Source organism: Coregonus clupeaformis, chromosome 3, assembly GCF_020615455.1.
Source record: "Coregonus clupeaformis isolate EN_2021a chromosome 3, ASM2061545v1, whole genome shotgun sequence".
In the NCBI taxonomy this organism is placed as follows: domain Eukaryota; kingdom Metazoa; phylum Chordata; class Actinopteri; order Salmoniformes; family Salmonidae; genus Coregonus; species Coregonus clupeaformis.
In genome coordinates, this window is record NC_059194.1 from 12914243 (window position 1) to 12930290 (window position 16048).

A 16048-nucleotide genomic window follows, 5' to 3' on the forward strand; every position below is an offset into this window, starting at 1 on the left:
ATAACTTGAGCGTGCATAACTATTCACCCATAACTATTTTCTTGGGTTATAAAAAAATATCAGAAACTTTGAACATCCCACAGAGCACCATTAAATCCATTATTAAAAAATGGAAAGAATATGTCCATTGGACCACTTTAAGCCATACACTCCAAAGAGCTGGGCTTTACTTCAGTAAAGCCCAGCTCTGTGGAGTGTATGGCTTAAAGTGGTCCAATGGACATATTCTTTCCATTTTTTAATAATGGATTTAATGGTGCTCTGTGGGATGTTCAAAGTTTCTGATATTTTTTTATAACCCAACCCTGATCTGTACTTCTCCACAACTTTGTCCCTGACCTGTTTGGAGAGCCCCTTTGTCTTCATGGTTCTGCTTGCTTGCTTGGTGGTGCCCCTTGCTTATTGGTGTTGCAGACTCTGGTGCCTTTCGGAACAGGTGTATATATACTGAGATCATGTGGCACTTAGATTGCACACAGGTGGACTTTATTTAACTAACTATGTGACTTCTGAAGGTAATTGGTTGCACTAGATCTTATTTACATGCTTCATAGCAAAGGGGGTGAATACATATGCACACACCACTTTTCCGTTATTTATTTTTTAGAATTGTTTGAAACAAGTAATTTTTTTCATTTCACTTCACCAATTTGGACTATTTTGTGTATGTCCATTACATGAAATCCAAATAAAAATCAATTTAAATTACAGGTTGTAATACAACAAAATAGGAAAAACGCCAAGGGGGGTGAATACTTTTGCAAGGCACTGTATGTGCACCACGTCATTGCTCTCTCTCTCTGCTCTGGTGTGGGTGCATCATGTCATCTTGCTAGCTGTCACACATATAGCGAGGGGCTGAAGCGCATGGTCAAATTGTTAGGGGGTTGGCCCACGTGGGGGAAAATGTAGTGAAAATGGCACAGCACAGCTTCCAGAAAAAGAGTTGCTTTCAAACTAGGGATTTGCTGGCAAATTTAGGTAAGAAACTAATTCTGCTCATAGATTATGCATGTATGAACCTTACATTGACACATCCAGCCCAAAGCGGGTGGTTTAAAACATACTTAGTAGCAGCTAAAGTTCTGGAACATGTCTTCAAGTGTGAATGTTGAACATGAATTGATGAATTACCCTTGAATGATTCTTGCTTTCCCTTAATAAATGTCGTAACTCACACCGAGAGACAGAGGGCGCGGGAATTCTGTCTGTTTTACTGCACATATATTGATAGGAGGTATCATAGCCCCTAGCTATTGACATCTGAGTTGGTTTCAACCAATGAGACTCTATATACTGTAGTGTGTATAGGTGCCAGATATCTAGACAAACCTATTCTGTCGAGGCGCCTTCCTCCTTAAAATGGAGTCTGAAAAGTCCTCAGGCATCACTAATTTGATTCGAGAGCCGAACCGCTTGATTTTAAGTGAAAACACTCTGTTATCGGAACGAGAGAGGAGCCGCAAAAGGTGATAGTCCACAGAAAGTCTATGTGGAGAGGCCTGTGGCCGGTCGGGAGATGAAATCAGGAGGTGGGCGATAAGTCCGCGTGGGGGAACGAGCCCTCATTAGAGTCCCCGAAGGGGAGGCAGTGGTGGAGCGACGGTACAAAATAGCTCCAGGCCTGAACTCTCTCTGGGGAGCGTTGGGGAGAGGAGGAGGAGATCTGATAAACATCTCACTAGTGGCAAGGCAGCCATATCCATGCCTTTAAGCCCACGGGTGCCACAAGTCACACTTATGTCCTTTAACTACTCTTTCCTGCCCAGGAGAACACAAACACAGCACAGTCTCTCTGGTGGACAATCCACAGGCACCCAATGGCCAAAATATGTCTAGCATGGCTTTCTACTTCAGCGATAGGTTCAATTAACATAATGTGAGGAATCAATAAAAAACATGAAAAGGATATGGACAATTTTTCCACAAACTTATCCTTTTCGTCGTCCGTCTTGGGGAAGTTCTCAATGTCATTTTCTAGCCTCTGGATGTTTCGCTCCATGGTGCTGAGACTGCTCTTCAGGATCTCGGCAGAAACTGGAGAAAGAGACATGTCATTAGTATTCTGTAACATAATAAACAACATAAATTAAAATAGTTTTCAATACACTGTATATGAACTGAATCTCTCTAAATATGAATATCTCTTTGATTTAGATTGTTCCAATCAGCGTTGTTTGCTAATGTTAGGCTGAGGTTAGGTTGAGGTTAGACTGATGTTAGGTCGAGGTTAGGCTGAGGTTAGGCTGAGGTTAGGCTGAGTTTAGGCCAATGTTATGATGAGGTTAGGCTGAACTTAGGCTGATGTTAGGCTGATGTTATGATGATGTTAGGCTGAGGTTAGGCTGAGGTTAGGCAGAGGTTAGGCTGATGTTAGGATTTGATCACTCCATTTTTTTCTGAGTTTGATCACTCCATAAGCTTCATCTTGTATCAGCACTACATTATGTGTGGCCTGGAAGGCCAGTGTGTGTCTGTGATAGAGGGGCTGGAGCTCATTAATCAGTCTGCAATCACTCTATACAAAGTTCCTTTAGACTCTTACTATTCAGATCAACCCTTTCAAGTGGGGGCTTCAAAGACATGTGCGTGTCTTAGGGGATCAGACAGGACAGGAGCGTAGTTACAGGTGTCATGTTAGGCCTGCTGTATGGGCTTTAGCGTTGTTGATACACACACACTTCTGACTATGACTCCACGGTGTGTGAACTGGTCGCAGGCAAAGATATGGGTCAATGCTCCGGCCACTGACTGATGTCAGTCCTGTTTTGTCTGGGTCTGCATTACAGAGTGGACACTACCAAGAGGTTACGCCAGGTTACCTGAAGACAGATACAACTTTTACAGGCTTTTTATCAGACAGACTTCTACTATTTATCAAGAGTCCTCCTCTAGACTGAAAAGATAGATTACATAATAGTGCCTGATAGTTAAACAATCTGACTTCTATGGAGTTACAGTGGATTGGGCTGTGGTAAGGCTCAGATTGCACAGCCGGGCAAATGGAAAAGAAGATCAAAGTCCAGGATGTTAAAAGTATCCTCCTTAATGAACGTGCTTCCATCTTGACTAGTTCAAAGCCTTCTGATGCCATTTAGATAAACCTTCACATTTCAAATCAAGCCTCTGCGTTTAATTTCCAATGGCTTTTTGAACTCGCCTGTCTCTATCGCACTCAAATCTTCAATAATAAAACCCTGCTTCAAAGCATATCTCAACAATGTACCTGTCTTGCAATGTCCCCCCCACCACATTTCATACTCAATAGCTTTTTCAGCCTACCTTGTCTAGCCTATATGAGCCACTGAATATTCTGCAATAAAATCATGTCTCTCATTGCATCTTCTACATGTATTGCCATGAGGCATACATGATGGGAGGGCATGTCAGGATTCACCACCAGGCCACCACCATTTATGTTTCCCAACCCAACCAATGAGCTGTGCTGAGGCTATCAGGGCTCTCAGTGACACCCGAGCAGCCTTGCTTTACAGAGACACTCTACAGCTGGTTTTATATTTATTTTCTAACAATCACAGTGTCGGGTGAGAGAGGGGACAAATCACTTACAGTACACAGAGACACACACGGACAAATCAATCTAGGCCCAGTAGAACAATACAGAGGATGCGGGAGGGTGAGGTCATTGGTGGTGCTTGGAGGGATCTGGTGACTGGGGATATACTGTGCCCCTATTCAAGGCCCACAAAGCCGAGGGTTAGGTCTCACTCCTGGGGACACTAAGGGACGGGGGGACAGCGACACAGCCCCACGCCAGCAGTGATAGGGCCTCTGAGAGAGCAACCCAGCTGTTGTCAGTGTGATCTGAGCCAGCACAGATAGCAGGGGAAAATGAAGAGCTAGAGAGGTGGGCAGACAGACTGGCAGAGATGAATAGATTAGATACACACAGATGCTTCATACCTGTGAACCGTTCATCATTCGCTAAGGGCTCAGGGAAACTCTGAAGGACTGGGTCTAAATGACAGCAGTGCTTGGCTAATAACATAGCCGAGGTAGCTGATCTTTACTGGCTTCGGTAGCCATGGCACTGACACACAGGGGACTAGCCAACTGAGATTCTGCAGAAGACTCATTTACAGCAATATGATGAAGCCTAACATTACAATGTCAGGGGACTGGAGAGAGCATATGTACATATTGTGCAGTTTTCTATTGCAGTATTTCAAACTGAAGCAATTTGCAATGTTAGAAGCTGGATTTGTACCAAGGTTGATATTTTCCTCTTCTAATAGCTGCATGCACACTATCCATAGTAAATTGTAACTTTTCATATGCACCTGTTAATGAGGTAAATTAAGATAATAATAACAACAACAACAACAATAATAATAATAATAATAATAATAATAATAATAATAATAATAATAATAATAATAACAACAACAAGATAATTAGGTGGGCGCTTACATTTGGTCATATTCCACACATGTACAAGTGCATGTGTGAATATGATATTTTTTTTGTGCATATTTTTTTGTGCAACCATTATTGACAGCGACCCTGGAGCAATTATGCTTAAGTACCTTGCTCAAGGGCACATCGACAGATTTTTCACCTGGTCGGCTAGTGAATTTGAACCAGCAACCTTTCGGTTACTGGCCCAACGCTCCTAACCGCTAGGCTACGTAAGCAATGTATTGTGGAGGGTAGGCTACTAAAACCAACATTTATAATTCAACACAAAAAAATGATGCATTGGAAGGCTTTCCTTAAAATTTTGGGATGAGAGTTAGGGAATGGGACAAGAAAGTCAAATGTTCAAAATAAGCAGTGTTAATGACTGTTTTCAGGGTAAAACTTTATCATAGCATTAGAAGCCCATTAGAAAGAAAGGGAGTCAAATCATATTGCTTGTCGTTAGGTGCAAAGTGCAATATAAACAACAAAGGCCTTTCGACAAAATATGGAAATGCCTCCTTTGAAGTTACTTTAAAAGGAAGGGCCTGTTATAGGTCAGTTGGTACTTTTTAGAAAATAAATCTACATGACTAAGACTACCATTCCTCTCTGTTCAGCATGAAGTAGGTATCCTTTTGGGATATCATTGGTAAAATTAACACCAAAATAATACTGTTTTCAGGTGACGGCTTTCAACATAACACTGGTATCTACCGAATGCACATTACATATGGACCAGGAGAGGGAGAGAGGGAGAGAAAACACAAGCACTAGGCCTATGTACTCTCTTCATCACAGAGAAATTATGTAGAATTATCCTAATGACTGCTGTCAGCAAGATCTGCTAATGTCTTTTAATGGCACACATTAACTATCTCCGTCTCTGTGTTTCTAAGCTGGATGAGCGTGCAATTTGTTTACAGGTAACTTCTTACACATGCAAAACCATGTCAATTATTCTTCAAATAACCTTGAAAGTGAGAGTGTGACTGGGAGAGAGAGAACAATAAAGGAAATGCAGAAAGGAAGAAAGAGAGGAGGGACAAAGAGAGGGGAGGAGACATATACAGAGAGAGAGATAGATAGATGGGAGGAGGCAGAGAAGAGAGAAGACAGAGAGGGGGGGGCAAAGAGAGGGGAGGAGACAGAGAAAGAGAACAAGGAACGAGAAGCAAAAGACAGAGACAGAGAGGAGAGAGAGAGAGAGAGATAGAGAGAGGAGAGAGAGATAGAGGAGAGAGATAGAGGAGAGAGAGAGAGAGAGAGAGAGAGAGAGAGAGAGAGAGAGGAGAGAGAGAGAGAGAGAGAGACAGAGACAGAGAGAGAGAGAGAGAGAGAGAGAGAGAGAGAGAGACAGAGACAGAGACAGAGACAGACAGAGACAGAAATGGGAAGCAGGAGAGAGAGAGAGAGAGAGAGAGAGAGAGAGAGAGACAGAGAGAGATATTGATAGATATATAGAGAGATAGATAGAAAGAAAGAAAGAAAGAAAGAAAGAAAGAAAGAAAGAAAGAAAGAAAGAAAGAAAGAAAGAAAGAAAGAAAGAAAGAAAGAAAGAAAGAAAGAAAGAAAGAAAGAAAGAAAGAAAGAAAGAAAGAAAAAAAAGAAAGAAAGAAAGAAAGAAAGAAAGAAAGAAAGAAAGAAAGAAAGAAAGAAAGAAAGAAAGAAAGAAAGAAAGAAAGAAAGAAAGAAAGAAAGAAAGAACGAGAAAAAAGAAGCAAGAGAGAGAGGAAGCCCTTTCTGTATTGACCCAAACTCCTCTGTGGTCAACACCTTTCAGATTTACAGCATCGTTACCGTGGTATTACCCTATAATACCAGCCCTCTGAGGACTAGTCATTTCCATGACGAAGAGACAGATGAGAACTATTTCATTACACTCTGTGAAAAAAAACCCTGCTTGTCATAAAACCAAGACAATGTGCAACACAAAATACCAAATCATCTGCTCTAATGTGAAGATGTCACCATTATATTCAGTCATTTGTTGGAAGAGACCATTTTCAATTGGGATTTATGGAGAAAGGACACCGATAATTCATCCTCTGCTCTTGCGCTGCCGTCAAAGGTTACAAAGAACATTTTGATTTATTTTCTAAATGGCCGCCTTCGCGACATAAAGTATCAAGTTTTTTATAATCTCTACACTTGTACAAACAAGGGAATACTTAACATAAAACCAAAGGAGAAGCTCAAAGGCACTCCCCTTTACCCAAATGTGTGTTTGTTTAAAGGTTTAGGCTTAGGGGTAGTAAAATAAATGTGTGCGTGTGCCTGTGTGTGTATGTGGTTGAATGTGTGCATGCGTTTATGCATGTTCATGTGTGTCTGAGAGCAGGAAAGGAACCAGCAGGGTAGAAGGTTTGATTGGTTGACAAATTAGGATTCAGATTTATGGTTCTAACCTTCGCACTTCTAAACATTCATTACAGATGACATAATTAAGATGTGTTTGCATGATTCAGAGCCCTGGCTATCCACTTGACAAATTAAGACTTACACCGCAGTGGAGAAAGTGGAGCAAAAAATATTAACCGACATTACAAGGCACATCACTGCCATTAGTAAAGGTTCATTAGCTCGCCCATAGAACGAAGTTCACTATAGTCTTCCCCTGACAAATGAAGGCAGTTTGGGGTGTGAGAGGGGGTGTGTATGGGGCCACGGCAGCAGTATCAGCCCTTCAATCAGATGTAAAATGAGTTTCAAGCTCCAGAGACCCTAAAAGTGAAGACCTTTCAACGCGCTATTCAATTCACCCTGGCCCCAGATTATTAACTAGACACACCACATTCTCAATGATTCCAATTCACCTCCCGCTGCATGTAGAAACATGAAGTGGAAATAGAGGACAACCTTGAAAAGACCACATTTCAACTCATTACCAAAATAGATGTTCATTCAACCATTGTGCATCTTCTTCATATTATGCTGAAATTGACTATTGATCAGTGGCTTACGAGAAGAAAACCACTGAATTGTAATGCTGTATGACTGTAGATTAAGGAGGTAATTATTTTGAGACATTTACATTTTGTACCTGTGCTCATCGCTCACACACCGGCTTGACTGACATGGTACCTATTTGCAGTTACACAGAAAACATGCTTTGCCTTTTACATTTACCTGGTTGCAATCTGAAAATGAATATGAAATGAAGTGGGAGAGAGATAGACAAGGGATGCACCAGTATACTGTTGTTAGAGTGAGAGACAACACCAGGGGCACAACTTTGGTTTTAGAAGTGGGGAGGACATTTATTACTATATTTTTTTTTTGGGGGGGGAGATAAACACTCCAAACAGCCTACCCGACCGCTCAGAGGCGTCCGCATGGTCCTAAAGCACACCGTTGCCTGTTTTGTATCACATTCCAATGATAAAACTGTGGGGGGACAAAAATGCAATTTCAGAATGGGGGGGGGCGGACATGTCGTCCCGTCCCGTCCCCAGTGAAAGTTGTGCCCCTGGACAACACAAATCAACGTTTTCCCTTTTCAGCGGGAATCAAACGGCTCCAGTTGCAGGAGTGAATCAAGCGGCTCCAGTTGCAAGAGTGAATCAAACATCTCCAGTTGAAGGAGTGAATCAAACAGCTCCAGTTGCAGGAGTGAAAGTGATTCTGTTGCTGTGGCAAAGCAGTGAAATTGTTCCTTGTGATTACCCGGGGTTCTCGTGATGCTGAAACACGAGTCAGCGAGGGAGAAGATCGGGATCTTTAAGGTGGCACCGAGCAACGAACAAATGAGGCAATTTACATGTACAGTAAAACGCAGGAATAGGAAAGTTCAGAGCATGTTATTAACTCTGGGCGTTATTGCAATTCAATAAACTTTTTATGGGATGACATTCAATGGTGCTCCTCATGGAGATAATTTAGAAGTTTATCAATGTGCAGAGAGAGTATGAATACACTTTCCCAATTATACTCAGATATAAATCAATCAATAAAACTGAGTGCCAGAAAACAAACAGAAAATAGTTTGCACACAATCCAATGAATTTCATTTGGGGGGAAGGGTGTGTAAATCCACACTACACAGGCGCACATAATTACAATTCCCCATCAATGGTGTGTTAATATGGTGGAAATAAAGGGAATAAATCCTTTTTACTTTCGCTCCACTTCCTCTTTTCATTTGTATTTTCTCTCAAATCCCCCACTTAACAAAGTGTTATCATTAAGGATTTATTTACCGATTTAATCGAGATATTTTTAGTGTGCAACAAAACCTAAGGTTAGAATATCTCTGTCGAAATGAACTGTGAATAATGGTAAGCCATTGAAATCTGCTTAAATCCTCACTGATGCTATGAAAACATATTCCAATAATTTAAGGTAGGCTAGACAGCAGTCTCGGTTATCATTGTAATCAGACAAACAACTTACATTTACATTTGAGTCATTTAGCAGATGCTCTTATCCAGAGTGCATACATTTTTTTTTCATACTTGGATTAACATCTGAAATGCTACTGAGCAGATGGGTTTTGTCTGCACATAGTCTGAAACGGGTTATGTAATTGATTGAGTGACGTAAAAAGTGACATTTCATAATGTCATGAAGACGTCCATTGCAAGTCCCACCTTACACAATGTATTGACTACTATAGCCTTACTCCTGACTCATAGAGAGAACACACAGACCCACAAGTATAGCAGGGGAACAAACTATAATGAAAGACTCGTGCCTCACATCCCTAAAATGAGCATTGTTTAAATTAATTCACCAAATCTGAGTCCCATCATTCCCATCCATACAGCATCTACTGCAGCCTCGCCAGTCTCTCTACAAACCGATCCCCTACATGTCCAGACACTAGATCACCTACATACTCAGACACTAGTGAATATCAACTTTGGAGGATCTCAACAACAGTATCAACCCTCTGATTGGTAACTTTCAGCCTACTTCCTCTCTGTATTTCAGCCTCTTTCTCTCACTGACAGAAATCCACTATGTCTGTGAGGCTTTGCTGTAGAGGTGCTGCTGAGCTCGGAATAAAAGCACTGTTCCTCTGCTTGGCCTCCCTTGGTATGCAGTCAACACTGTAGCACGGTTGATAACACCACTCACAGTGTGAGCTACTCCTTGGTTCAATGAGACTTCTCTTTGTTAAGGCTCTAGAAGAGCCTAGAAAAGCTGAAAAAGACTATTATTCACAGGTTGCACCTACGTCACTCGGTCGTGTCATGCCATTGTTAGGAACGTTCTCAAGCCGCCCTCTGCCATAGTGGTGACCAAAAGTTGTGATAAGCCCAGTCATTCTGAATGGGGGCTAATGACTTTCGTTTAAATTAACCAATAGTGGCCTGGAAATACGATGAAATCGTCATTAGCTAGCAAAGTTAGTCAAAAATAGCTAGCAATGCTAACATTAGCTAGCTAAAATCCAGTGGTCTCCCCTCAATCTTAGCTAGCTCGCTAACATTATATGTCTAAAGTCAACCCGGCGTCATCAAAATGACGTCATAAGTTTTTCCTACTAATTATTTGCCTCCTTTAGAAATGTAATTGTATTTATAAGCCACTGTAATGCACTTTTGATGAAATATTCATCAGCGCCAATTGACAATGAATTGAGTAGAATGTTCAGTCAGTTATCAGTCCTAAAACAAATGTTCAAAACAATATTGTGACGAAACGTACAACCCATGCATATATTATATTTCAGATAGAACACTCTAAAGAGTTCAAGCAAGGTAGGAGACTATAACTCCTTAGAAAATGTATATGTAGCTGCTAGTGTGGTAGATTACAGGGGACAGAGAGAAAGACACCCCATAACTGGACTATATCTGAGGAGAAAGAACCTCTCGTTTGGAATGATAGTCATGCCTCTGAAATGTTATTGCTTTGGCAGCCATCAGAGCTGCAGCCAGTGCCAGATCTCAAGAGGAATCACAAATGGAGTCAATTACAATATATTTTGATGCATGGGAAAGTTTAGACATTGACCCGGGGTGATGACAATTCCCTGGGAAGGCGTGTGGAAATCAGTTGGGAGAGATACAGAGGCGCTATGTACATAAGCTGTATGGATATCTGCCCTTTGGAACAATAAATAAATACATATTAAAAACTCCTCAGCCACACAAAATGAACGACTTCCCTTCCGCGCGATAATGTGCCAAGCTACAAACTGTGCCACTCTTCAAAGAGTAGCCCGAAGCAGATGGTCACTTCATTTTGTGGATACATGTTTTTCCTTTGATACGTCATTGGAAGGCCTCAAAATCAGTCTCTGAAGTCAAACAAACAGCCAATTAGGAACGGGGGAGATAATGGAGACAGCAGGAAAGCGACATGAAAAGGCGCATCTTTACAAAGAAGGACAACATGGAAGTGCTTGGATAGGGATTTGGCGCAATACTGACCATAACCTGAGGTGCCTACTGTGTGTGTGTGTGTGTGTGTGTGTGTGTGTGTGTGTGTGTGTGTCTGTGCAGATGGTGGATGGGCCATTGGAACGAGTGAGGCCTGCCTCCGAAACAGATGACAAAGCCTTGGGTTATTCACAGGTAAAAATCCTCGGCATAGAATCTCTTGCACTGCCCTAGGGCAAGGGGCCTAGTGCCCCTGAGTGTCTTCACCAATGCCTAAAATTCCAGAGCACTAACCCCCCCAATCAATAATCACCTGTATTGGCCATTCAGTGACTATACAATATATTTCCCTATCCGCCATTTGCCACTATTCTATCATTGTGCTCTGTCATTTATCATGACATATAATGAGCATTAAGGACTCCTTTAGTCATTTATTAACCTTTTATTTCAGCTGAGATGGAGGGGCAGGCGAGGGCAGCCTGGAGAGTCATGCCTTCACACTCATTTACAACTGCGATTTCACCTCACACCTGCCAGGGAGAGACATAATTCACTGATGGCCTGACATTTCCGAAAAGTTAGTTGACCTCCTCAGTCTATTTGGGTAAGAAGTCAACAGACGGGAAGAGCACAGGCAAATTGAAATGATAATCAGACAATGAAGCGACAGATGAGAGAGCAGATAATATCGACTATGTTCGACTGTTACTGCAGAAGTACAGACACATTTGTGGTTTTACTACAGGGAGGACATATTTTGTACCCTAAGGCAACCTTCACCTTTTGGTGACTCTGGATGTGACTGTATTCACCCCACAAACAATGAATGCTATTTATTTACAGAGAAATCAACTTTCCTCAGTCTCAGTTGAAATCGGGTGGCGGGTGTCCCTCAACAATACTCCAAGGTCAGGTGGCTAGTCAGAGAGAAATGAGTCTCATTTAAAATGCCCTCTCTCTCGCTCTCTGTCTCTCACTCTCTATCACTCCTTTACTCAATCTCTCCCCCCTTCCTCTCTTTTCCTCACTCTCCCTCCCCCTCTCTCTCTCCTCTATTGGTATTCACTCACTGACCCCATTCGTAGCTCAACAGCTCCCTCTGTGAGAGAGAGATGACTGTCAGAGAGACCGGAACTATCCTTATATGGGCATGTTTACACCTTCAAAAGTTAATTGACTGTAACCTTTTACACTGAGACAGTGGAGTTCCACTAGTCTCCGATAAGTTCTAAAAGACTGTTAGATAGCCCAAACTCATCATGTCGAAAGTGGAATAATGGGCAATCTAGTTTGATTCAACAGATACATTTGAGGTTCAACGTGTTTTCTTTTTCCAATTTCTTTGGGAACATTTTCAATTACCTGAGGAAACATTGCAGGGGAAACTAATGCTTAATAAACAGCAAAGCTACTTTTGATTAGAAAGTTAATGTTTGTGTTAGATTCCTTTCTTCTGATAAAGGAAACAGAATATAATGTTGCACAAATCATCTAAGACAGTAACATTGTGACACAATAAAACAGTGAAAATGAGGTGATATCTTGTTTTTCTCTTTTATTCAAGTTGTATAGGTGTAGGATTTAATTTGAGCCAGTTTTCTACAGCAGGAAAATAATCCTGCAAAACAGGAAATGTGAATTATTATGTGGATTATAATTAATGGACATTTTCGTAGGGGTTGATACATTTTTCGTAAGGGAAAATCAAGTCTGAAATTTCGAAGTGGAAATTATAAACTTCAGAAGCCTTTTTAAACCTCAAATACACTAGAAATCTTACATTTCCTGCATTGCAGGAATGTTCTCCTGCAACAGGGTGATCAGCGTTCCATCTTCTTCTGAATGCCTGGTTTCTCATTTAGGGTCAGGGAGTTTACAGAGGATGCAGCCTGAAGAGGTATTCCTTCATAAAGCGTACGTGTAGGCTATAGTATTTCTCTACTTTTGCATATTTGGGAGAGAATAGTCACTTCACCTCAGGAAAATAAATCATAAAATGACCATTGGGGAACAGATTTTCAAAAGCAGCATAAACAACATGAATAAGAGTCTGAAAGTGCCTGACAACAATGAGAGGGTATGCCATGACTCAACAACAGTGAATACTTATTATATTTCCTGAGACCTCACCCTCTATAGTTCACATGGATGATTGCAATAAATCAGGTGTCATTGAAGCTAGTGAAGCCTTGAAGACACCAGTGTCACATTCCCTCCTTTGTATGCTTAAACACTCCTCATAGATAATCAATGAGCCTTTGTAACAAATACTTTTGTTCGTGGAAGAATGGCCTTCTTATGCAAGCGGTCACACAGTTTTGTTCACGGCTGTGCACTTGGACTTGGGTTAAACCCATCCAATGTTAGGAAGAGATACCCTATATGGAGCTTTGGAGCTTTGTCATTGGCACAATGAGTCCGATGAATTCTATTGGTCAGAGAACTTACGCCATCTCAATGCTCTCTTCTTTTAGTGTCTGGTGGTATCTTATCTGCGGTGCTGTTATTGTGTGCGTTATTTGACTGTAGTGCAACATCCTATCTAACTGCTTCCATCGTCATCATCATTATTTGGAATCTCTGGATGCAGAACAACAAGTAGCAACTCGGAAGGCAGAGACTTAATAAGAATTATCAACAGGGTGTTTGCCCTTCAGGTATTGTAAATGCTAAATTAAAATTCAGCCAAACAGCTGTACACTAAGTTGCAGAGCCTCCCAGAATAGATGACTAGCTCCCTCCACTGTATTTTTTAAATAATTATAATTCCTGCCTCATCCCTCCATCCATTAATCTACAGTGCTGGCCCAAGAGCGATCTTAGCGGGCCCTGTGGAGCCCAGAGATGAGGAATTGCGACTTTCCTCCACTTTTGTGTGTTTGATTTCCCCATCCATCCATTCCTTGTACTGTATTCCCATTGCATTTTCTAAATGTTGCTTCGTGAACCTGGGCTCAATCTTGTGTGATTGCCGTCGCCACTTGTCCCTGATTAATGGCAGCTTGGAGATGAAAATTATGTATTCATTGGAGGCGCTGACGGCAGCCGTCTCTCATTGATTGGCTGTTAGTACAAGGCGAGCGACGAGTGAGGGAGTCTGTCATTAGCCTGGGTTGCAGCCCGCTCTCTGTGGCAAAGCTCTGGAGTATCTCCCAGTGCAGGTTGACGTGGTAGAATGGTTGGTGGCTGGGGCTCCTGTGGGGGTCGACATCAGGCCAGGAGAGGGAAAAGGGATAGGCAACTTTAATCGGAAATTAAACAGAGGACCACAGACGTCTGCCAGACGTTCCCCTGCCTGGTGGCTGCCAGAGGAGTCTCCTTTGTGCCGTGGTGAATGCAGCTACTTATCTACATGGAGCTGCTTTACAGATTCACAGCCCCACTACCACAGCCTCTCCTTACAAACACTTCGATTTACTCAATAACCAAAACGGAATCACTCATCTTAGCATCTTCACTTAAAAAGAGGGAGTCATTTTAGTTCATAAAAAATAAAAATAAAAAACGGACTATTCAAAGATTACATTTTGGTGTAAAAGCATGGAAGCATAGATAGACATAGAGAGACATAGAGATACACTGAGATACATAGAGAGACACAGAGAGACATAGAGAGACACAGAGACGTAGAGAGACAGAGAGACAAAGAGATACACAGAGAGACACAGAGAGTTGGAGAGACACAGAGAGGCAGCGAGAGACAGAGATACACAGAGATACAGAGAGAGAGACACAGAGAGAGACAGAGACACAGAGACACACAGAGACACAGAGAGACACAGAGAGATACAGAGACATACAGAGAGACACAGAGACACACAGAGACACACAGAGACACACAGATAACTGGAGAGAGACACAGAGAGACACAGAGACACACAGAGAGCTGGAGAGAGAGACAGAGAGACACATAGAGCTGGAGAGACACAAAGAGACAGAGAGAGCTGGAGAGACAGAGAGACACAGAGAGACACAGAGAGCTGGAGACAGACACAGAGAGACATAGAGAGACAGAGATACATAGAGAGACATATGGAGACATATGGAGACATAGAGACACAGAGAGACATAGATATACACATATATACATACAGAGACATAGGGAGACATAGAGAGACAGAGAGACACAGAGAGACACAGAGAGCTAGAGAGACAGAGATACATAGAGAGCTGGAGAAACGGAGAGAGACAGAGAGACAGACACACAGAGAGACATATATATATACACATATATACATACAGAGACATAGGGAGACATAGAGAGACAGAGAGACACAGAGAGACAGAGAGAGACACAGATAGCTGGAGAGACAGAGAGACATAGAGAGCTGGAGAGACGGAGAGAGACAGAGAGAGACAGAGAGCTGGAGAGAGACACAGAGAGACAGAGACACAGAGAGACATAGAGAGACACAGAGATACAGAGAGACACATATAGAGACATAGAGAGACTCAGAGAGACAGAGAGACACAGAGAGACACATAAAGACACAGAGATACATTGAGAGACACAGACACACACAGAGACACAGAGAGACACAGAGAGATACAGAGACATACAGAGAGACACAGAGACACACAGAGAGACACAGAGACACACAGAGAACTGGAGAGAGACACAGAGAGACACAGATACACACAGAGAGCTGGAGAGAGAGACATAGAGACACATAGAGCTGGAGAGACACAAAGAGACAGAGAGAGCTGGAGAGACAGAGAGACACAGAGAGACACAGAGAGCTGGAGACAGACACAGAGAGACATAGAGAGACAGATATACATAGAGAGACATATGGAGACATAGAGACATATATATACACATATATACATACAGAGACATAGGGAGACATAGAGAGACAGAGAGACACAGAGAGACAGAGAGAGACACAGAGAGCTGGAGAGACAGAGAGACAGAGAGACAGACACACAGAGAGACATATATATACACATATATACATACATACAGAGACATAGGGAGACATAGAGAGACAGAGAGACAGAGAGAGACACAGAGAGCTGGAGAGACAGAGAGACAGAGAGACATAGAGAGCTGGAGAGACGGAGAGAGACAGAGAGAGACAGAGAGCTGGAGAGAGACACAGAGAGACAGAGAGACATAGAGAGACACAGAGAGCTGGAGACAGACACAGAGAGACATAGAGAGACACAGAGAGACAGAGAGACATAGAGAGCTGGAGAGACAGAGACACACAGAGAGACACAGAGAGCTGGAGAGAGACACAGAGAGACAGAGAGACACAGAGAGCTGGAGAGAGACACAGAGAGACATAGAGAGA

The 16048-nt window shown here is 42.2% G+C and overlaps 1 protein-coding gene across 3 annotated transcripts in view; it reads right to left on the reverse strand.

Annotated features, from left to right (window-relative positions):
* LOC121540695 (protein diaphanous homolog 2) overlaps nt 1-16048 on the reverse strand; it is a 677119-nt gene that overhangs the window by 214462 nt on the left and 446609 nt on the right. For all 3 annotated transcript variants that reach the window (XM_041849734.2, XM_041849750.2, XM_041849742.2), the window contains exon 24: nt 1913-2037. In XM_041849734.2, coding sequence (XP_041705668.1) covers nt 1913-2037 — 125 coding nt within the window. The remainder of the gene's footprint in view (nt 1-1912; nt 2038-16048) is intronic.